The sequence below is a fragment of the Embiotoca jacksoni genome, unplaced genomic scaffold (genome assembly GCF_022577435.1).
Source record: "Embiotoca jacksoni isolate LCO1_2020_lvr unplaced genomic scaffold, fEmbJac1.0.p SCAF_86, whole genome shotgun sequence".
Lineage (NCBI taxonomy): Eukaryota > Metazoa > Chordata > Actinopteri > Embiotocidae > Embiotoca > Embiotoca jacksoni.
In genome coordinates, this window is record NW_027185443.1 from 767,501 (window position 1) to 790,000 (window position 22,500).

Consider the following 22,500-nt stretch of genomic DNA (forward strand, 5'->3'; position numbering starts at 1 on the left):
GTGCGCTCACTAACCGACTTTAACATCTGTGGAAGTGGGTTTTTTTTTTTGTGTGGATGTAAATGCTTTGGCTGTGTTAACCTTGAAACCTGTCTGCTGTGCTTGCTAGGATTTACACCAGGCGCCATCTACTGGCCACAGAGTGCACTACCAGGTATATGACTTTTGGGTGTCTTTCTGCAAGGGGAGAAAAACATTTGGACAATTACGTGGTAGTTTTTGTATTCGTAGGTGTGGTGGTAGTTTCTCTGAGAACAGAGAGAGAGAGAGAGAGATTAAAGGTTAAAATGCCTTTTTTTTCAGTTTCAGTGAACTCTGGGCTCGTTTACGTCTCTTAAAATGAAGAATTCAACTCGTACATGAAGTAAAATAGTCTTCACAGGCTGACACCCACTTTAAAATAACTTCCTCGCACATGTCTGAACAGTTAAAGTTTATAAAGACACACGATACGCTGTCTCATTGTCTCCGTCCTGCTATTTACTGTACAGCTTCAGCTTGAAACTCTTTAAAGTTACACCTCTCTATTTTCATACCTCCTCTGTCTCTCACTTTGTCTTTACTCTGATAATTCCCCCACGTAAAGCCTTTTTTTTTAACATTTAGTTTATCGCTAGACGACAAAGATCACATCGTCTGTGTCTCTGTCTGCAGGACGAGTGCCGAGGCGTCCCCCGGACCAGCTCCACCAGCCGACTGTCTCCCAACTGGAGCTTCCTGGACTGTGAGTGACTCAAACACTTCAAGCACCAAATGCACCAAAAAAACAACCTAGAAACAGAGTGAGAGAAAAAAAAACAACACTTTTTATAGAATTTATATGAAAAATAAATCTCAGTCGTGTATATTTTGTTAAAGAAATGCAGAATATGCAATGGCTGAATGGTTGCTATGGTTACTGATAGTTGATCAGAAGTATCCTAAAGGGGGTCAGAGAGGTTCACGATAATATTATACTCAGACTAAAGCACATATTTTTTGTTTCTTTGTATTATTTATAGTCTGTCATGTCCACATTTAAACATCTTTGTGTCTCACTTAATGCTCAGATAAACTTTATTTGTGTCACAATTATTATAAGAACTTTATTTATAAAGCATTTCTCCTGGTGTGAGAGACCGTATTAAAATGACAAAGTAAAACCAGATGAATAAAACACTATGAGGTCGTCCAGGGGATAATAAAACATGCACGTCAGTGAAAAGCCAGTTTAGTCTGGTGTGTTTACTTCATTTGATCTTATTTTATATTTAATGTTTCTTCTCTGCAGCCACATCAGCTGACCGCTTCTATCGTATTGACAAAGCTCAGGTAGCTAAAAACAACAAGTGAAACCTCCCTGAACTGCTGAGTCTGCGTCCAGTTTTACGTTCCTGTTCTCATCCTTTCGTCCTGCGTCGTGTTTGTAGGAGCACCTCCACTTTGTGACAGAAATCTGTCAGGACGAGGTGTTCATCCTGGACCACGAAGGACCCGTGGCGAGCCAGGGGGCGTCTACCGGGATGCCCGATCTGGTGGTGGAACCGACCGCTGGGTACGACAGCACCTCATTTCATGACTGAATAAATATGACATATGAATGACATTTTGACGAAATATTTTATGAACTTCACGTTTTCTGTTTTGTCGTATTGCTTTTATCGAGGAAAATTAAACTAATCCTGATAATCTGCGAATCAATTAAAAAGCATTCAAGAGTCACTGCTTTTGTCTGTTCAATATCATTGCAATTTGAATATCTATAATATTTAAAAATGCTACTGGGACATTTTATGTAAAATTGAATAATAAAAAACTTGCCTAATGATATATGATATTTTAAATATGCTGTCACTGCAGATATAATCTAATTTAGGAGCTGGAAAAAATGGATTCTGACATGAAAAATAATATTTTATAATAATATAATGTATAATAATTATCTCACTGGGCTGTATTAAGCATTTTTCTAAATTAATCAAGAAAAAGCTACAACTCAAATTTTTGAAGACCAGAATAATGATTATTACTTACATGATTATTTTAATTGTCAAAATAGTTGCATTAATTATAATCAACAAACAAACGCAACAATAAACAAATCGCTGCAAATGTCACCAGGTTTTATGAATATTTTGTGGTTTTACAGATTAAAAAATAATCACTGCTTGCCGCCCTGAAATAAAGATTTATCTACATAAGCCGATCACATATTCATTTCCTTTTTGATTTCTATTTGCAGTACTCCTCTCACAGCTGAGGAACAAGGTACATGCACACACACACACACACACACACACACACACACACACACACAGTACATACAACATGTGCTTTTCAGAAAGATGATATTTGCTTATTTCCTTGTGAACAAATGGCACTTTTAGTTACATCACATCATACGTCAGGTACTGTGTGTCTTTGAAAATGGTCATTTAATGCCGAGTCAGCTGTTTCAGACGTTGGCCGTTTAAACTGGTTGAAGTCTCCTAAATGTTCAGTCTGGTAGAGTTCAGAACAGTAATGTCCTTCGACGTGTCTGGACTTGTTCTAGAAAATCAGGAGCAGCTGACTGTGATGTTTCTGCGGGAGTTAATGAGTCACTGGAGTTCCTGGGACTCTCCCGTTAAAAGCACCCGTCGTTCCTTATCCTCTCACCGTTTGGATTCCAGCCACTTTCAGTTTAAACTCTCTTTAACAACGCACTGCTGTATTTTCATGTTATGCCGATTTATAATCTCCCAAAAAGTTGTATTCAGACAGAAGTAGTTTGTTTATGACGCTTTATTTTTCAGTCTGGTTTTCTGTCCCCTGCAGACGCACTAGATGTGAAAACTTGCTGTGAAAACTTGCTTGTATTTATTTGGACGTCCTGGTCCATAAATGCTTCTAACACACACACACACACACACACACACACACACACACACACAGACAGACAGATGCTGCATTTATAGGGAAGTGAAACTGAAAGGGGAGGTGTACCTGCTGCAGCAACTTTCAGTTCTGTCCCTTTTATCTTGAAAAACAATGGCTCACTTTTAGCAGCTGATTTGTTTTGCACAAAAACAACAAACAAATTCAGTTTAAAAACTTCAGCACCTATTTTATTGGTGTGTAGTTTGACTAACTTTCTGCAGCCTTTGTCATCATCAGCTGACGGGAAGATGTTTTTCCAGTCAAAGGTGATCTCACACCGTGTGTGTGTGTGTGTGTGTGTGTGTGTTTGTGTGTTTACAGCGCTGCTGACTGCCGCCACGTCGGGGGATCTTCCGATGGTAAAGTGCACTCACATGGACCGCTGACCGACTGTCAGGGAATAAAATGTGTCCTAATTAAAACCTGCTTCACCCGTTCGTGTCGGCGTTTCGCTTCCGAATAATCTCACCTTCACAAAGTCTGAAAATCTGTTTAGCGCCTCTCTTTCACCTGTAAAAAAAAGAAATGTTAAAGGGTTGATTAAGAAGAAAAGTGGCAGCAGTAGTGAAAAACAAAAGAGATTCATGTGTCATGTGACAAGATGGAGATCAGATCGTGTTCAGTACATTTTCTGTCAGAGTTTAGCTTTATTTCATCATGTCAACTTTCATATTTGACATCAAACGTCGATCAACAGAAGGTACAGATGTAAAAATGAACCAAAACGTCTGTAAAACCTGAAGCTTGAGGTTCCTTCTGCAGGTTTTAGAGCTTCTTTTCCAGCTCAGTTTTCAATTCGTTTGGGGAAAACGCGTCTGAAGCTTAAGACGACTCACGAGATGGATTTTATTATCATTTTAGTCTTATGATGATTTTGGGGGAAATCGGCTTCTGGGTTGTTTTACATAAACACAAGAGAAGTGTTTAAGAACAAGAAGAAATACAGGAGGAACACATTTTTTAACAATTCAAATAAATTACATTATTTTCATTGTTGGAAAGACTCGGTTAGTTCGGTGTGAATTTACGCTTTAAAACTGACGCTACAAATAAGAGCTTCCTTTGAATTGTCCCTGTTTTATAGGAAATACTGAATCCTGTTCTTGTGCAGGTGTCAGAGTGTGTGCACCGAGGCATCAGTCTGTTGGTCAGAGACTCCGGAGGTTGTTCAGCGTTACATAAAGCAGCCCAGTACGGACACACGGACCTGGTCAGCCTCATCCTGCAGCGAGGTGAGAACCTCTGCAGCTGTAAACTTATATTTATTCATATTTATTACTGTAAACAAAGTACTGAAAGGTAAACATGTTGTTTTACCGCTATAAACCATCAATAAACAGGTAGTGTATAAAAGAGGTCTTTTTAAATGTGTGTTTTATTTAAATCATCCTTGTTGTGTGTTGAAAAAAAACAAAAAAAACCTTTCCTGTTTCTCCTCCTCAGGCTCAAAGGTTCTTCTGGATTTAACAGACAAAGAGAAGTAAGTCAGCTGCTTTTTTTTTGTGTCTTTTTGTAATTTTAAATGTGAGAAATTCCACAGCAACAACACCATCTTTTATCTGCTGTGTGGTTTTCCCTTCGATGTCAGTTTCTTCTCTGTTTGACGGACACTTTTACGTCAGTGTGGTTGAAATACAACCACACCGATTTCAAGATGAACAAGCTGTGACATTTTACACAAAGATCACACGTTCGTGTTTGTGTGTGTGTGTGTGTGTGTGTGTGTGTGTGTAGAGGGGAGACCGCCTTGCACAAAGCCGCTTCGGAGAAGCAGCACGCTGTGTGCCGGTTGCTGGTGGAGGCCGGGGCGTCGCTGGAGAAGACCAACTTCCAGGTAGTGCCGACTCAGTTCCTGTAAATCCCAGCAAGTCACGTGGTGGAAAATGTACAAAGGAACCCGGCCCTTTGACTTCCAGGCTTTGTTCCTGTCACCTTTAAACTCGATATTCGGGAATGTTTCACGTTGAATGCGAGGAGGCGTCGTCTACTTTCTATACAACAAAGTGCCGATGGAAATACCCGCAGACTGTATGTAACGGTGTTCGTATCTTCCAATCGTCCGTGTTCCTGCAGGGGAAGACCCCGGCCCAACAAGCGGAGGGCGACTCTGAGCTCGCCACCTACCTGAACTCCAAACAACACACGTCCACCACCAAAGAAGACCTGGAGACGGCTGTCTGAGGCGCACAGACTCACACACACACACACACACACACACACACACACACACACACACACACACACTCTCTCTCTGGACTCTGCACACACTCCTGGTAGAGAGAAAAGTGTTTAGAAGAGAGTCCGGATGCGACTCCACACAAACCGGAGGAGGTGATGAACTGCTTCGGCTCACGGGAGCTCAGCAGTGACCATTTCAGCTATTTATTTGTATTTATTTATTCATATTCTATTTATTGGTTGTGCTGATTGATTGATGGACTGATTGTAGGACTTTTATCGGTTCAGGATGCAAGTGCAATTTGACGAGTCACGGAAACACGTCGCTCCTCTCGGAAGGGATTCGTTCTGCTCGTCGTATTTTTTCCGGACTCCTCCGGTGGTTCGGAGCGAATCGATGAAACCGCCGACTTACAACACAGAGTCAAAAACAACATTTCAGACGTGATAAGAAACAGTCAAAGTTTTCCGTTTATCCCATGAAACCTGCGTGCCAAAGACATTGCACCGGTGTGGTGTCCAGAAGAGTCCAAAATTTCACCGACGCTCCCGACACGAATCTTTGTTTCTTCGTGAACCTGTTTTCTTTTCTTTTTTTCTTTTTTTTTAAAGCCCGCGACTTTAATACCACCTTATGCAACGTGTTGATCACGCGCTGCGTCGCACTGCGTCGCTCAGCGTCCCCGAAGAGCCCGTAAAAATCAACACAACAAGCACAGGAAGTGGTTAAACATATCGCCTGCTCTTCCACTGCAGCTTACAGTCAGTGTCACTGAAAAAAAAGTCCTCGCTCAGAGCTTCTTATGTCACACCTGCTTCAATGGCAAAATGACAAAACAGCCGTCAACAGGTTTGATGAATAAATCCTCTCAGAATAAGAAAATGACAGATTTGAAACCCTAAAGTAACTAGTCAAAGTGTTTCAAAAGAAACTTTAACAAAACTATAAAACAAAATGCAGCTGGAACTTTAAAAGATAGAAAAAAAGTCACGTTTTTATGGATCCCAGTGGTCCACTTTTATTATTCATTTTTTATTCGCTTTTATTAAAATCTGTCATTCCAAATATTATAAAAGGCTTTCGTTTTTCCCCTCAGAGTTTTATTTTTGTCAGCGTAGAAAGTCAGATTCTTTTTCAGATTTTTCAAACTCTAAATTCAAAGATTCAAAATCCAAGATATTTTTATTGACCATGATTACATGTTATATGGAGTACAAACAATAAACAACAATAAAATGATTAAACATTGGCACCCGGCAAAAAAATTTGAAAATACTCACTTTTATTTGTTTGTTTTCGTTAATAACAGAAGGACACTTTAAATATTACCTTCTTACATTCAAACCAAACAGGATCCAGGACAGTGTAAAGAAGATATGGAATTATTTTTATTAGAGCTGAAATATTAGTCAATTAATCAATAGAAAATGAATCACATAAGTCTTTTTTTTAATTTTTTGGTAAAAATGCCTAAAATGCTCTGATTTCAGTGCCTCTGTTGTGAATATTCGCTTGTTTTTTGTCTTTTTTGTTTATAAATTTAATATTTTGGCAGTTTTGTTTCGATAAAAACAGAAGACAAAGATGTCAGTTCAGGCTTTGGGACAGTAAGAGAGGCAGTTTTCACTCATTTCTGACATTTTATTGATCAAATGATGAAGCTAGAAGAGAAAATGATCAACCAGTTAATATAGTGATTTCAATAGTGAACATAATCACCATCTCAGATTAACACAGGACTCCCAACTTTTTATTAAATGTTGCCGTCTAAATTTACAAAAATAAAATATGATTGAACCTTCATATCACAGACTGGACCAGATGATGTTGCTGAGGCGGGACCAGTATCGGCCCAGTATCGGCCCAGTTCAGTGGACCAGCACCGGCCCAATTCAGTGGACCAGTATCGGCCCAGTTCAGAGGACCAATATCGGCCCAGTTCAGTGGACCAGTATCGGCCCAGTTCAGAGGACTAGTATCGGCCCAGTTCAGTGGACCAGTATCGGCCCAGTTCAAAGGACCAGTATCGGCCCAGTTCAGTGGACCAGTATCAGCCCAGTTCAGAGGACCAGTATCGGACCAGTATCGGCCCAGTTCAGTGGACCAGTATCGGCCCAGTTCAGAGGACCAGTATCGGACCAGTATCGGCCCAGTTCAGTGGACCAGTGTCGGCCCAGTTCAGAGGACCAGTATCGGCCCAGTTCAGAGGACCAGTATCGGCCCAGTATCGGCCCAGTGCGGCGGGAACAAACCGACACGAGTTTAACCGTGAATCTTGCCGCAGGCGTCTGAGAGCGTTTATTTCAGTTCAGTGCAGCAGGTGGATTTTGGCTCAGACCAGAGTCTGTTCAAAAAACGGGGAATTTAAAGCAAAACCACCGAGCTGTTCCTTTCAAACAAATATTTTAATTTTTCACAGCGGGACCGTGTGTATGTGGTACTCCTGACCCAACAAGGCTTTTCACATGCCGTGTGTGTGTGTGTGCTTGTGTGTATGTGTGTGTGTGGTAATATGACATTCCATATCGAATCTAAAATGAAATTACAGTAGTGTGTGTACCTGAGAGTGTTTTCATACATATCTCCTGTGCACATGCCCGTGTGTGTGTGTGTGTGTGTGTGTGTGTGTGTGTGTGTGTGTGTGTGTGTGTGTGTGTGTGTACATGCATGTATGTGTGTGTGTGTGTGCAGCATTTATCCAAGAAGAGAAAAAGAAGAATCTGAGCCATATTCAATGCAATATGAATAGATGACGTCTTTTTTTTCGCATTTCTCTCTTATTGATCGTTTACATTACATTAATGTTTTGAACATAGTCGACCATTTAGCACCGAGGAGTATTGAATGTGCAATTTTACTTCAGTGCTGGTTGGGTATATGATTGTCTTGTTACTTAATTTTTGTTTGTATTTTCTTTCGTGTGCATGTATGTGAACGGACTGAAACGCGCCTGTGAGGTCTCTTTTGATATAACCTGTTGTAAACTTAACTGATAGTTACAGTAGGAGACGATTCCCCGAGTATTTTATGGGGACATTTTAACGACTCGCCTTCGCAGAAGTCAGGCAGCGAAAACAAATAGCATTTATTTGTAAATTTACTGGGAAATCCTGTTTTTCGGTCACAGAGTCATTTCTCCACTTTATGTCAATGTTTTGTCATTTTTCTGAACTTAGTTTGATTAAAAAAATTCACAAGGTTCACAAGATGCAACTGAAAACTGATTCTGAGATACTTTTCTCCATATTTAGAAGATGAAATTCTTTTTAATTTTTTGTTTTACTAATTTTACAGTCCAGAAGAAGCTAAATGGGGTAAAACATTTTGGAAAAGTAGAAGATTCTTTTCTCATTCTTTGTCACACTTTATATTTAAAAGCTGCACAGAAAATATTGACCCTACAGACAGAAAGAGGGACACTAAATTAATAACCTGAAAAAGACTCAAAGGTTTATTAAATATTTACAGGTGAGACGTATTTACAGGAAATTTGTATGAAAAGAAACATTTGCAGTGAAATTGCAGCTAAAAATACACCGAAATATTTTAACACCCGAAGCTGTTTTTTGAGCTGATGTACGTTTGTACGTGATGTGCAGAAAAAAAGTCGATTTATTGATCCAAAACGTTTGTTGTTATTGAAACATACGAGAGAATCTTTGACTTAAGAAACATTTTAAGCCTTTTAAACGTTTTCTTTTTTTCCCCGGTGAACTTTGTTTTCATCGATGCACGACTTCTGCGACGTCGGCCGCCGTCAGACATCCGACACGGAGACCTTCCTCCGAGTGTCTGGAGACTTTAAAATAGACAAACTGTGTGTAACTGAACCGTCTGTCAATGGTGACGACATTTTCTATGAGGTGACTGCGCTGATAAACTCGGCCCGCGACGAACGACACACGCTTCTTATCACTCTTTCTATTGAGTAGGAAACATGACTTTGTATTAAAACCGTGTCTCTCATCAGCGTTGGTTATGCATGGCATTTTTTTCTCACCCCCTTAAGATTATTTTCTGGTAATGGCATAAAACAATGGCATTATGGTTGTTAAATTATTACAGTTTTAAATGATTCATACTGAGTTTCTACTAAGGTTGGGCATGTTTTGGGTGTTTGTTTTTGTTGTTTCTTTTGCTTTTGTATTTCTTTTATTTTTCTGCTGATGATGATGGGATTACTTGAAGTTTGTTGTTTTATTTCATGAATTTGTTAAAAGAAGATGTGATACTGTAGGGTTTTTTTGTCTCTGATCTTATTTCCTGGGGTTGGGGAACTTCCCTCGTGTGTTTCCTTGTTTATCTATAGTGGAAACTTTTTGTCATTGATTTTTAAATATTTCAGTTCAATTTAAAGTGCCAAATCACCGTGAAGCATTGTCCCAATACACTTTACAAACAAAACCATAAATGTCAAGGAAACTTTTAAACAGAAAAGTGAAAACAAACATGAAAAAAAGACAAATAAGTGTCAAACTAAAAGGACTTAAATGCACTTTATAAACCACCATAACTCAGTAATGTTAATATCAATAAAAGTAAAATATGTCAGTGTTAAAACACATTTTAGAACGTGTTCATATTTGCACCAGACGGGCGGAGTCAAGTCTCAGTTCAAGGGAAGCTGATATCGAAATATTTTGACTCATTCGTGGGTATAAAAATTAATATCTATTTAAGTCTCGAGTCTTTTTTGAAGTACAATGTGCACGTTTCTGCGAGTTACGTGACTTTAGAAATATGTAATATTGATGGATTAAACTCTTTGAAGTCACTCTAGAAAAAAAAAACATGGTTAGTCGACTTTGAAAGGTTGAAATTTGAAATGGTTTGGTCCTTCCAGGCTTGAGTTTAGGTTTATAAAGATGCCTTGAACGTGCACATGTGTACGTAGGAATTTACGACCCAGTGTTTGTTTTTTTTAAAATATCTGATAAGTGTAAAATGAATGTCTGTAAATCATCTCTGGGTCATTTACTGCAGGGTGTGTCAAGCTAGTTTTGTCTAATAATCAAGTCAACAAGCACCGAATCGCCACTCAGACGCCTTTACTGAACTTTTACTGCCATTAGAAACAACGTCTTTACTCTCACACACCAAATTAAGAGTATTTGTTGTGTTATTAGAGGCATAAACTTCAAATTCATGTTGGTTTTTAAGTTTAATTAGCACTTTATTATTAAGGCTAAAGAAGAAATGAACTCTCACCTATAAATATGATGTGAAAAAAAACAAAAACACATTGTGACATAAGATTTACGGGATGGTTGTAAAGTCGAATATTCCCTGAGTCAGACATGGGAGTTTCCTGAAATCAAGTAACAGAGACTTTTAATTTCTGTTTGCGTGTCCCAAATTAATAGACATAGAAGAAACTTCCTATTTCTTCTTCTTCTTTTCTAATGATATCCTTTTTTTTTTTCCGATCAGTGTGCGGCTGAACAGGAAAACAAAACCAGGTTTCATTTTCTGTTTCCACGTAAAGATCTCGAAGTTTCTGTGTGAACTCTCTTTATTTTTAATTTGCACATTTCTGGATACAATTACTTACAAATATTCAAAATAAAAAAAAACGTGTATATAAATGAGGCGTGGTGACAAAGCCTGTACAGTTGTAACATAGTTTGAGTGACTTTAAAACACCAGACTAAATAAAGTTGAAACGCCTTTTTTGCTTTGTCACAGTTTTTCTCACTTTCACTTTCAGTTTGAGTTCTCAAAGTTAGTTTGCGTTGTGGCGGGAAACGTCGTCTTATTTTCGGCCTAAAGATGAAAGTGTTGTCCCCCCTACATTTTAATGTAAATATAAAAGCGTTGAAGACAATCACGTAATTAGCCACCTTTACGTTAGCGTTCTTATACTCGCGTCAGCGTCTGACGTGATGACGCAATGACGCAATGACGCAGCCTTAAAAAGTTTCCATTCTCAGCTGAGTAAACCAGAAGTGGATGTCAGAGAGCTCCCAGGTGGAAGTTTCCTCTTCAGTCACCGTGTTTTTGACCACGTAAGTAATCTTATTTTTATGTTTTCAAGTAATTCATACAGCAGCGGTACTTATTGAAAAGTAGGTTAAAGGTGCTTTTGTGTTTAAAGTTCGCTTTTAACGACAAAAGTTGAATTAAACTCACAAAACCAGCCGACTTCAATCATTTACGTGAGCTGGTGATTTTTTTTTTTTTTAAGACGTTATTCATTCATTCACAGCCAATTTAATGCTGTTAAACAAACCAAGCAAACAAACACTGTTATATATAAAGTAGTTTTACTTTAACGTTTCCCTGTTACAGTTTAAAACTCGTAAAACAACTTGTGGAGCTATAAATGACAGCTGAATTCATTTTAATTAACTTTTCACTCTTGTTTTTATTTGTTTGTTTGTTTTTTTAATTAAAGATAGTTTATGTAGCTTACTCTGTACCTGAAAACCAGCTGTTGATTGATGCCTCGACATGACCCAGACATATGAACGTTTATCCATCAGAGGGTGACAAATACTACAAAACAGCAAAAATATAGCAGATAGGATCCGAAAATAAACATGAAACTGACTGTTATTACACTGAAGTTAAAAAGAAAAGATCACACAGTAAAGTGGGGTGTGAAAAATGAAGAGAATAGTTCAATAATCAGTTGGTTAATCAATAGGAAATTTATCTGCAGCTGTTCTGATTTTGATTAATCATCTTAGTGATCAATAAACCAGAAAAATATATATATATATATTTTGTTTACTGTTTCCAGCCTCTCAAATGTGAGAATTTGCTTCTTTTTTCCCCTGTTTTATAACATTTAAATTTCATACTGAATTGTATTGGTTTTCAACACACGGATAGAAATTCAGAAAATTAAAGTGATTAAAAAATAGAATAGTGCCAGAGAAATCCCCCCAGCTGACCACCTCGACATGTTCCAGGAAATATCCCATAACAACTAAAAATAAAATTATTTATTCTATAATTAAAAGTAATAAATAAACAACATGAGAGACTTTAACTTCTGTTCTGGGAGCTGGAGGCAAAAACACTTAAAAAAAACAAACAAACTGTTTAACTGTTGATTGGAGATGTTTCAGGGAACTGTAGCTTTGGATTTTCTATATATATATTTTTTTCTTTCTTTATCAACAGTGAACCAACATGGCGAACGGCTACCCGGAAATCCACAACCCTTTCTCCAAACACAATGGCGGCACCGACTGTGACCCCGAAACGACCTCGGACTTGGAGAGCCTGGAGGACTCTGTGGAGTTCAGACTCATGATGGCGTACGCCAAGAGGAGGCGGCCCAACCCGGAGGTCCAGACCCATCCGCAGGACGGAGAGACGGCCGGCAGAGACTCTACCGGAAAAACTCTGACGTCAATCGAGGAAGAAAAAGAGACGAAAGAGCAAAGGACGAAGAAGAAGAAGAAGAAGAAGGTGTGGAAACGTGTGCCGAGCATCTTCAGATGCATCAAACCTCAGACAGAAGACGGAGAGCCGCAGGAACCAGTTGGGAGGCAACACGATGTCACGAACAAGAGTTTTCACTCTGAACCCGGTGAGGATGAAGTGTGACGAAACTGACTTCATTATTTCATTATTAACTATTACAAGCCGTCGTTTTGTCTTTTAAAATGTCAGAAAATAGAGAAATCACGTTTTCGCTGACGTTAATGGACGAAGAAAAAGCTTTTATTTGTCAGATCAGAGAAGCAGGGCTCATTTAAAGGTGACTTTTTTTTTTTTAGCCGACATGAAGCGATAATTTAATGAACAAAGTAGCTGTAAATAAAAAAAAATTGACTAATTCTTGTGCATTATTAAGACTCTGAATATTTAAAATGGCCTTGGACGTGCACAGCTACGATTAAAAACTGAAAGTCTTTATTGAGCCTGGATGGAAACTCAAATGTTACAGCAGCACGCAGGTCAGATAAATAAAAACACAGATTAAGAACAGATTGAAATAAATAAATAGTGTTACTGATCATCTTTTTAAAGGGAATTTTTTTTTTTTTTAAGTAATTGGATGATTCCAGCTTCTCACACCCGAGAGAGTTTGTATGCGTCATACATAATGGAGAACTAAATATCTTTTGGATCTCTGGACTTTTTATGACGTCATCGTTGACAATCACAACCGGTAATAAAAAAAAAAGGATCAGCTGATAACTAGACATGCCCAGACATGAAATACTACAACTCATCATTTGCACAGGATAGTTAATAGAAAATATATTATGTAATATTCATAACAATATATTAAAGTTCACAGTGTTCCATGTCATTTTAGGGCTGTAACTATCTATTAATGTGATGATTATTTTCCTGATTAATCGTTTTATCTATAAAAAAAAATTCAGAAAGTCCCCAAAAACAAATCCATTTCAGAGTTTCAAAGTTTCATTTTCTCATATTCAGTTCACAGTGAAAGAAAACTAAAGAAACAAACAAATATTCACATTTTATGAGCTCGAACCAGAGACGTGGATTTTTTTTATTTAAATTTTGTTTTAATTGAAGGAACGATACCCTTTTATTCCTCTAAACTTTTCGCTTCTTCCAGATGACGCTGGAGAAACGGACGAGTTGGAGACGCTGGCGAGCCGGCTGGTGGAGCTCGCCGACGACATCCCGTTCACGCCTCCGGAAGTGGAGGCGGACAACGAGGGAAGTGAGTTTTTTTTTTTTTTTTTCTTCTTCTTCTTTTCTCTCCTGCAAAGAAATCGGAGAACCGAAATGTCTTCTTCTCGTAAATCGCCGCTTTTAACCTGAAGAACGGCTTCGATTCGAGGTGTCTGTTAAAAGTGACGATGACGTGTTTGTGTTGCGTAGACGAGGTGGAGAGGATGATCGGCCTGCTGCTGAGGGACGCCGGAGACAAGCTGAACGAGACGGTAAAAAAAACTAAAAACTTCTTCTCTGACGGGGGAAAAAAAAAAGCTGCAGAATGTCCCTTTAAACTCCGACTCGTGTTACAGGAAAATGTGGAAGGTGTTTGCCGTCGGTTTGAGTCTTGTCGTGTGTTTTTCCACCAAGTCTGACTTCGCTTCGTCATCGCTGAGAAACTTTCACCAGCGACTGCATTTTAGTTTTCTACAAATTCAGCCTCAGTTTTAAATGTGTAAAATTTAAATCCGTTTGTCATGAAGCAACATGTTGTTTTTTTTCTCGTCTCCACCAGGAGCTGAAAAAACACAACATCGGCGTGGAGCTTTTTTTGAACTACACCTTCTTTAAGGAGCTCATAACGCAGCTCCTCCGGAGGATGGGCCTGAGGAGCGCCGACCCCGAAGCGCCGGGGCCCCAAGCGTCGTCACAAACCCAGATCGCCGTGACCTGCGAGGTGAGAGCGACTCTGCAGGCATTTTATCCTCAAGATAAAGCATCATGTTTAGTTTTTTTTTATCGTATTTTATCTGCAGCTGGACTCCCTTTTTTTTTTTTTTTTTTTAAGTTTCTCTCTCGACTAACGGCTGAAGTGGTTTCTGTTCCCCGTCAGGTCACCCACCGTCTGTCGGCGGTGAACACGCTGCCCACCGACCGCCTGCTCACCCACGGAGCGAGATACCTGCAGGATTATTATTCCACCTGGGCGCGGCAGCAGGGCGGATATGTACGTTAAAAAAAACAACAACAAAAAAAAAAAACACTCACCTTCTTCCTGTAACAATCAGGTTTTTTGGGTTGTTTTTTTTTAACATATCCTCTTCAACTTACAGGAAGCAGCATTTGACAGCGATGATGAAGAAGTCCAGTGAACGGACCGATGAGGTTTTCCTCCTCCTGCGGGCCGGAAACCTGCAAAACTGGACCCTCTTAACTGCAATTACAGTTTACAAGCACTTCAAACCTCAACGTATCGAGTAATAACTCAGAAATAAAACGAATCATGTTCGTATGATTTTTCTTTTACAAATGATGTATTGTTTTGTGCCATTTATAGTCTTTTTGTAATTTAAATCTTAATTTCAATTATGAAGTTTCCTGTTCTTTTTGCAATTTTATTTTATTTTATTTTATTTTTTTAACGTCAATTATGTAGTTTGAAGTTTGGAAAACCAAAAAAACAGAGTACTGTGGAGCACTTGCACTTTTTATTAAAAATAGGTAGAAAATATAATGCTTTGAAATTACGTTGATTTATTTGTCGGATGGACCAGGTTGTTGATTTTTGTCGAATTTCTGGGGTTATTAACTGTTATTTCTTTTGCAACATATTCTCCGTTGAAAACAGCACCTCCTTGTGGTAAATGTTGGAACTGTAAATTGTGATGCAACAGCATTGATTACGAACCCAATTAAAATATTGATTTTTAATACATTTTCTTTATTTTCTTTTCCCTTTATGAAAACTTATTATATTTATCTAGATTAATTCGGCACACAGAAAATAAATCCAAACATTTTGGATATGTTTTTTTATTGTAGAGAAAGTATCGGAAGAGGCAACACAAAAATACAAGTTCTATTAGGTACGAATCAAAGAGGTCGAGCCCGTGAGTTGGATGAATCACTAAAATCAATCTTGGGAGGTGAAATCTGTTCCTGCTGGAGAAAGAAAGTTTAAATGAGCATTTTTGTAAACGGAGTTTGGAGCGCATTCCTTCCTGGCGCGTGTCTCGCAGCGCTCAATGCTGCTTGAAGCCCAGTGAAATGAGATCCAACCCGTTTCCCGGCTCACCTCGGACTGCCTCAACCTGCTCACCGACAACTCCTGAGGGCGCCAGGAGAACACGGCTCATCAGTCGGCGTCATCGCCTGCAACAAAGCCGCCTCACCACTCGCTCGTTAACACACCTCTGCTCGAGACGCAGCGCAGCGAGGGGCGCTCGTAATGTTTAACGTCGTGCCCCAGGGTCGGAAATACGCCCCCACGCGCTCCTCGGTAAGAGATGATTCTTCATTAACCGTGCAGGCTCTGCACATCATCAGATCCCCGGGTACAGTGAGCAAACCGCCGGAGGCGACGTGGCCACCGCCGGGCGCCAAGTTGCGGCTCTCCAAGGGCGCGGTAGTGGTTAGAGCTGTCCGGCGACATCCGTCTCCTCAGCCGGCCAGTCTGGAGAGCCTGGAGGCGGCGTGGAGCGAGAGAGGGCAGCCGGAGGTCAATCCACGGAGCCCCGAGAGGAGAGACGAGGTGGAAGCTGCTGGGAACGGGATGGAAGGACCCGGTGAAGGGCCACCCCGGAGCCGGAAGAGGGGCTTCAGACCTCCTGATGTGAGAACCATCTTCACCCCCGGAGGGAAGGACCCCAGGGTGAAGGAGGAGTCCGGGGAGGGTCACACGTTCGAGCCAGGAGGGGAGGACACCTGGTGTGATGTGTGCTGCCGCTACATCTTCCAGCAGGGTCTCACCTGTGCAGGTGAGGCTGCAGATAGTTGGTGGTGGGGGATGAGTCCAAAAGTCAAGGAAGTTCTGATTTAAACTCATTTGAGTGACAGATTTGGTCAGAAGTCTGTGATTACATTGTCAAAATGAACAGATTTATTTCGGGGTTCAGCTTGGATTGAAACCTGATATCCATTTTATGATTTATTAATGCAGAAAAATCCAACAAAAATCTGTGTTTTCCCAAAGAATTTTTCTTTTTAGACCTCACCACTGGCAGTCAGTGAAATACTGGTAAATGCACACGATAAATCTGTCAACAATAACCTAAGTGTGAAATTAGAGGTGGATGTCGTGGCAGAGCAGAGGGCAGGTCCAGGGCAAACAATTTGTGTCCTCTGGAATATTTCTCTTAAAACTTTATTTATAATGAAGTTAAGAGGATTTAAAACTCGACCACCAGACACATATTTCAGGTGTTGTTGATTTATATTCTTTCTGGACAGAAATTATGAGCAAAAACTAAAATGCAAGCAAGAGGAATTACATAACAGGCCAAAATGAAGAAATAATAACATTTTGTTACAGCAAATATTAAAATGACATTAAATACTGTTGTGATTTCTTAAAAATACAAGGAAAATTGCACCCAGTTTGGGTGGGTAAAGTCACTGAACCATTGGCTGCTTTGGTATTTATTAACTCACCCTTTTTAGCTTGGAAATGTTTGATTTAGTGCAGAAATAATCAGTCGGTTTATCGAGAGAAAACAGTCGACTGTTTTAGCAACTGCTTAATAGTTTGAGGAATTTATCAAACAAAAATACCAAACATAAAAGTTAAGATGCACTTGTTTTTGTTTTATTTTGTATCACTGCCGACTTAATATTTTTGGTTTTGGACAGCTATATTATATTGAGTAACTAAATCAATGCAAAAAAAAATGATTGATAGTTGCTGCCCCGGTTTTATTTATAGCCACATACATCCAAATAACTTGAATTAAATAGGTTTAAAACTAAATTCAGTAGTTTTATCAAAATATAACAACAGTTTTTGGGGCTTCCAGTGTCAAAAAGGAACCAGAAGATTTGCATCCGAAACTTTTGAGGAAATAATTTAAACAGATTATCATCAACATTTTTAAGTAGGCTGCCGCCTGACGTGTGTTAAAGGCCGCGTGTTTGAATGCTGCTGACGACATTCATACGCAGGCACGGCTCTGAAACGCAGCTCGGCGGCTGGAATGAAGTCGGTATGCAGACGGACCGGTTCGGGCCTGAAAGAAAACCTGGAGTACAAACAGCAGAAATCCTTCGGTGTCCACATCTGTCTGACCAACAACAGAAAGAGGAAGCTCAGAAAACGACTCTTCTTCTGTGTGTTTCGGCTGCTCAAGATGTCGCCGTGGTGCGTTTGTGTTTGTGCTCTAATTGAGATGAGACTCAACTCAGGTTTTGAATATCCGAGCTTTTTCTTCTCTCTTCGTTCACTTCATCCTCCCGCGCAGCTTTAAAATATGATATAAATATTTAGTTCTCGGCAAAGACAAAAATGAAACCGACAAACTGTTGAACATTTTGTTTAGTGATTCAAATTTCACACTATTTTTTTTGCGGTATGTCATGTAGGCTAAAAAAAAAACAAAAAAACGGGCGATACAACAAATATTTTATTTTAATTACAAAACAAAAGAATAATAAACAATCATATAACCTAAATGAAAAGTTTTATTTTAATTAATGGTAAAATATGCCCTCAATCGTTCAGTAAAGTTGCCCCGTTAGCTTCACGTTAGCCACCAGTCGTTACCTCACATGAACCAGAAGTAAAACTGATCAAAACGCAGACAATGTCGAAACCGGCTTTTAAAAAATATTTATTCTTGTAGATTTCCAAAAGGTTATTTATACAAAAATATGCTGAAGGTACAATAACTATGTATAAAAACCACTAAAATTCACTTCTCCAGATCTGATATTAATACTAATATGACTGTAATGTTAGCACATATAGCACATATAGTACTGAACAACAAGATATGAACTACCTCTCCGTCCATTTAGCCCTCTAACTTCATTAGGTTGGCAGACTATGAGCCTGCATAATGCACTCTGATGGACTCTGATGGACTTTGTGTGTGTGCGTGTGCACGTTTATCTGATTCAGCGTCCTTGTGGGCTGATATTTTTGCTCATTTAAAAGGCGTTTCCTCAGTCGATTGCCACTCAGGAAGCTTGTTAAAAGCCCATTACTCCGTCTAAAAGTCAACAAAACGACCGACCCTCCTGGAAGAAGGACAACAAGTGACAAAAGAAGCTTTTGAACCCTGCGGGTCTCCACAGAAGTCTTTTAAAACCTGCACCGGCCACCGGTTCACTTATTAACACGCAGAAACAGTCACCTATAAACAGCTTTGTTCAGGCGTTCCTTTAAAAATTAATTTCTGACCCAGTGCAGGTTACCGAATGCTGAAAAAGATCCAGTTTGCATCATTTACACAGTTTGTGTTTAATGATTATTATATTCAGTCATATTTGGTTATTTGTAGTCATGAATGAGATTTATAAATAGTCTAAATAGCTTCGCTGGTTTAAGTCAACATTCAGGAGTGTCAGGAGACACCAGGTGTTGTGTTTTTTTGAGTGTCGCTGCTGGTTCGGTGTCTCAAAGTGGGTCGACCGGCTGTTTATCTCTTCCTGTGGGTCTCTCGTGTTTTGTCTCTTTCTGGACGAGGTGCATTAACAGAAACCTGCAGGCAGATCCGGAGATCTCTGTCTGATTGGCTTTTAATGTTGCATTAGTGTACGTGCTCATTGGTGTTGGTGAGGAGCGTTTCTCCTGCTCGATTCTTCTGTTTATTTTGCAGAAACAAGCGCTTTATTTATCATTCTTTCATTGTGGATGAGTGAATCTCTGCTCCTGTAGCGCTGCTACAGGACAGGACAGGGAAAAATAAACAAATCGATATATGTGGCGATGAAAAAGTTCAGACTGCTGCTTTGTGAGGAAATATTCCAAGTTTCACTTCCTGATCAATATCACTGGTACGTGAACATTTTGTGATTTCATCACGGACCTGAAACTTAAGCAGAGAAACATCCGATTTTGGTGTCAAATTTCTTGACGAACAGAAAATCTTCGACGAGCGTTTCTGAGCCCGTGCAGTGATTTCCACGACAGAGTCATGGCTGTTTTTAAAGCGGTGCTGTCTGAGGGGCCCAAAGATCACAGACAAACATCAGATTTTGGGTTCAAACTCTCAGAACCAACAGAAATGCTTCGGAAAGTCTGCAACGATGAAGCGACGAGTTCTGAGTGACGGCCACGTTTCAAGAGGGGGCGGAGCTTCACAGTCCGAAGAAGGTCAGGAGACGCCAGGTGGGTTTTTCTTTGATGTTGGGGGAGTTTTGCAACCGTGAATTCGTCCCTCAGGGTCAGACTGTCAACACCAAATTCTACTGAGGCGTCTGAGGGGGAAAAAAAACGTTCGTTGCAAATTACCTGAACTGTGGCGCCATGGCAACGGGGTTCTCCAAACTTTGATGTGCACTCTCTACTCAAGTTTCAGGTCCACGGTGAAATCACAAATGCTCTCAAACCAGCGGTCACAAAAACGTGTGGAACTCAGGTGCTGACGCTGATCAAGAGACGAAACTTTGAATGATTACTCGTAAAGATTAAAGCGCCCTCCTGCATTTTAACAGTCTCGTGCTTGATTGCAATAATTCAAAAACAAACCTGGAGATACAGAAATTGTTAAAAGTATTAATCAGTTGGATGTTTCGTAATTCAGGAGGCCGAAATCTGCAAACCAAAATCTGAGGGAACAGACGGAGGAGGGTTTCACATTTTAAACTAACGTGAGAAATACTTAAGCTGATTGTCTAAACCTGTGTGTGTGTGTGTGTGTGTGTGTGTGTGTGTGTGTGTGTGTGTGTGTGTGTGTGTGTGTGTGTGTGTGTCTGTCTCATCAGCTGCCGTCCCCGTTGTTTGTTCAGTCGCTGTGACAGTTTGGCTCCACAACACACACTCTAACTTGTGGCAGCTAATGACACACACACTGATGGGGCCACAGAGTGTGTGTGTGTGTGTGTGTGTGTGTGTGTGTGTGTGTGTGTGTGTGTGTGTGTGTGTGTGTGTGTGTGTGTGTGTCTGTGTGTGTGTGTGTGTGTGTGTGAGAATGAGGGGAGGAACCAGTGCAGACCAGACCTCAGAGCAGAAACATTTCATGGAGCGAAGTGAAGGATGATTTTGTGGATCTACATGAAGTTATCTTTGGATATGAATCCACATCTGGAGTCTGTAGTAACCTGAAAACGTTGCAACAGTGTGTGTGTGTGTGTGTGTGTGTGTGTGTGTGTGTGTGTGTGTGTGTGTGAGTCGGATAAGAGAGTGTGTGTTCGTGATGGGCTTTGCCAAAAACTTTGGCAAAACTTTCAGGAGGATGTCCAGACTTTTCTATCGCTTTCCAAAAGTGATGCGACGCTGCGGACGTCTGGAAGTCAGTTTGCTGTGGAGAAACTCTGGTGAGTTTCGCAATTTCTTTCCCAGTTTCCGTCTCACTGTCTGTTCGTGGAAACTTATCCTGTGTTTCCTGTAAACTGAGCTGAGCAGGAGTTCACAAAAATACTGTTGAAAAAGCAGTTTAAACCGTCGTCTTGTTGAACTGAGGTGTTGTTTGGCGGAAATCTGTGAAAAACCTCCTCCAAGAATCAGCCCTTTATGTCTGCAGCTGTTAATGCTCGAAGTGTGTGTGTGTGTGTGTGTGTGTGTGTGTGTGTGTGTGTGTGTGTTGTGGTAATTTTATACCTCTACTTTATTCTGACAAGAGATTTCATTACATGATAATTAAAATATCCGAGTATCAGAATGAGACTCAGGAGGAAGCAAGATGGTGGCTGTGTTCAGATCTCACCTGTCCTCACACCTGTCCTCACACCTGTCCTCACACCTGTCTTCTCACCTGTCTTCACACATCCACCTGTCTTTGTCCTCCAGCTCCTGTAACAGTATTCACAGCTCACGATCTCCGTTGAACAAAGTCGACTTTAGAGTTTTTAAAAAGTTTCCAGATGTTTGGATTTCCAGCTGTTCAGATAAACTAGATAATGAAGCTCTTTCTGCGGCTGCTGTTTAACCCGATTCTTCAATTTTACGCTTCATAACTTGTAATGTAAACATCGCAAACACTTAAATTCACAAGCATACAGTACTTTATTTACCTTTATAAAATTGTAGGACACTGAATGTACAATTTCCTTAATTTTATTTTAATATAAATGTCTAATTTCACGTAACTTAAAAGCTGTAAAAAAATTTTGCTTTGTTTTTTTGTTTCTTTGTTTTGTGAACTTGCGTCACGTAAAAAAAACTAAAAAGACGACACAAAGAATTTGCATTCCTGTCAAGATCGGCAGATCGGCAGCCTGTTTGATGGGAATTTCAGGTCACGTAACTATAGCAACAAGAAAAACATCCCCATCGCTGGGGGTTTGAAGCAGAGACTTCTGCACTCAAATTTAAAGAGTATCCCAAACTGTTTGTCATGAATTTGTAGAGCTGTAAGTGCTGGATCAGCTGCAGAGGCCGAGTGTGTGTGTGTGTGTGTGTGTGTGTGTGTGTGTGTGTGTGTGTGTGTGTGTGTGTGTGTGTGTGTGTGTGTGTTTGTTTCGGCGGGTGAGCATCAGAGCCTCATTGACCCTCTCTGCACGCACACAGACCCGATTATGGACCCGGTGCTAAAACACATTTCACACACAGGAGAGAAAACTGTCGAGTCCGACCGGTTTGTGGTTTGTGACCTTTGACCTCCGGGCGGAGATCCTGCTGATCACACCGAGTTTCACAATGCGAGCCCTCTGTGTGCTGATTTACAGGCTGCTGTTCGAGACTGGAATAGTTATTTTGAGACTGACCAGATTCACCAAAGCATTTTATCAACCGTTGTAGGTTCAAAAAATATACAGATTATTTTTTTTATTCATACAGTGTAGACGCCTCCCTCCTCTAAATCAGCTTTTATATTTCTATTGGCTTGAAGTTGTATAAATTATGGACCATCATTCTTGCTTCTAGTTTAACAACATGAAAGGTTAAAGTGTGTGTG

General features: G+C 40.0%; 3 protein-coding genes across 7 annotated transcripts in view; all 3 read left to right on the top strand.

Moving 5' to 3' along the window:
* dgki (diacylglycerol kinase, iota) overlaps nucleotides 1-10,744 on the top strand; it is a 61,547-nt gene extending 50,803 nt beyond the window's left edge. For 3 of the 5 annotated variants that reach the window (XM_069139872.1, XM_069139875.1, XM_069139873.1), the window contains 10 exons: nucleotides 110-154; nucleotides 655-724; nucleotides 1,271-1,311; nucleotides 1,410-1,534; nucleotides 2,222-2,247; nucleotides 3,220-3,257; nucleotides 4,010-4,130; nucleotides 4,342-4,378; nucleotides 4,633-4,732; nucleotides 4,972-10,744. In XM_069139872.1, coding sequence (XP_068995973.1) covers nucleotides 110-154; nucleotides 655-724; nucleotides 1,271-1,311; nucleotides 1,410-1,534; nucleotides 2,222-2,247; nucleotides 3,220-3,257; nucleotides 4,010-4,130; nucleotides 4,342-4,378; nucleotides 4,633-4,732; nucleotides 4,972-5,079 — 711 coding nt within the window. In that variant the 3' untranslated portion in view covers nucleotides 5,080-10,744. The remainder of the gene's footprint in view (nucleotides 1-109; nucleotides 155-654; nucleotides 725-1,270; nucleotides 1,312-1,409; nucleotides 1,535-2,221; nucleotides 2,248-3,219; nucleotides 3,258-4,009; nucleotides 4,131-4,341; nucleotides 4,379-4,632; nucleotides 4,733-4,971) is intronic. The other 2 variants (XM_069139874.1, XM_069139876.1) reach the window with 1 other exon arrangement.
* An 87-nt stretch (nucleotides 10,745-10,831) lies between these two features.
* Nucleotides 10,832-15,379, top strand: LOC138192472 (apoptosis facilitator Bcl-2-like protein 14). Its single transcript, XM_069139877.1, has 7 exons — nucleotides 10,832-11,082; nucleotides 12,206-12,617; nucleotides 13,626-13,733; nucleotides 13,895-13,956; nucleotides 14,244-14,405; nucleotides 14,562-14,675; nucleotides 14,782-15,379. Exons 2-7 carry the CDS (start codon nucleotides 12,215-12,217, stop codon nucleotides 14,818-14,820), a joined length of 888 nt encoding a protein of 295 aa, XP_068995978.1. The 5' UTR covers nucleotides 10,832-11,082; nucleotides 12,206-12,214; the 3' UTR covers nucleotides 14,821-15,379.
* Nucleotides 15,380-15,852: 473 nt separating this feature from the next.
* Nucleotides 15,853-22,500, top strand: part of rassf3 (Ras association domain family member 3) — a 56,972-nt gene continuing 50,324 nt past the window's right edge. The window contains exon 1 of the mRNA XM_069139847.1: nucleotides 15,853-16,425. Within this exon, the coding sequence (XP_068995948.1) occupies nucleotides 15,897-16,425 (529 nt within the window). The 5' untranslated portion in view covers nucleotides 15,853-15,896. The remainder of the gene's footprint in view (nucleotides 16,426-22,500) is intronic.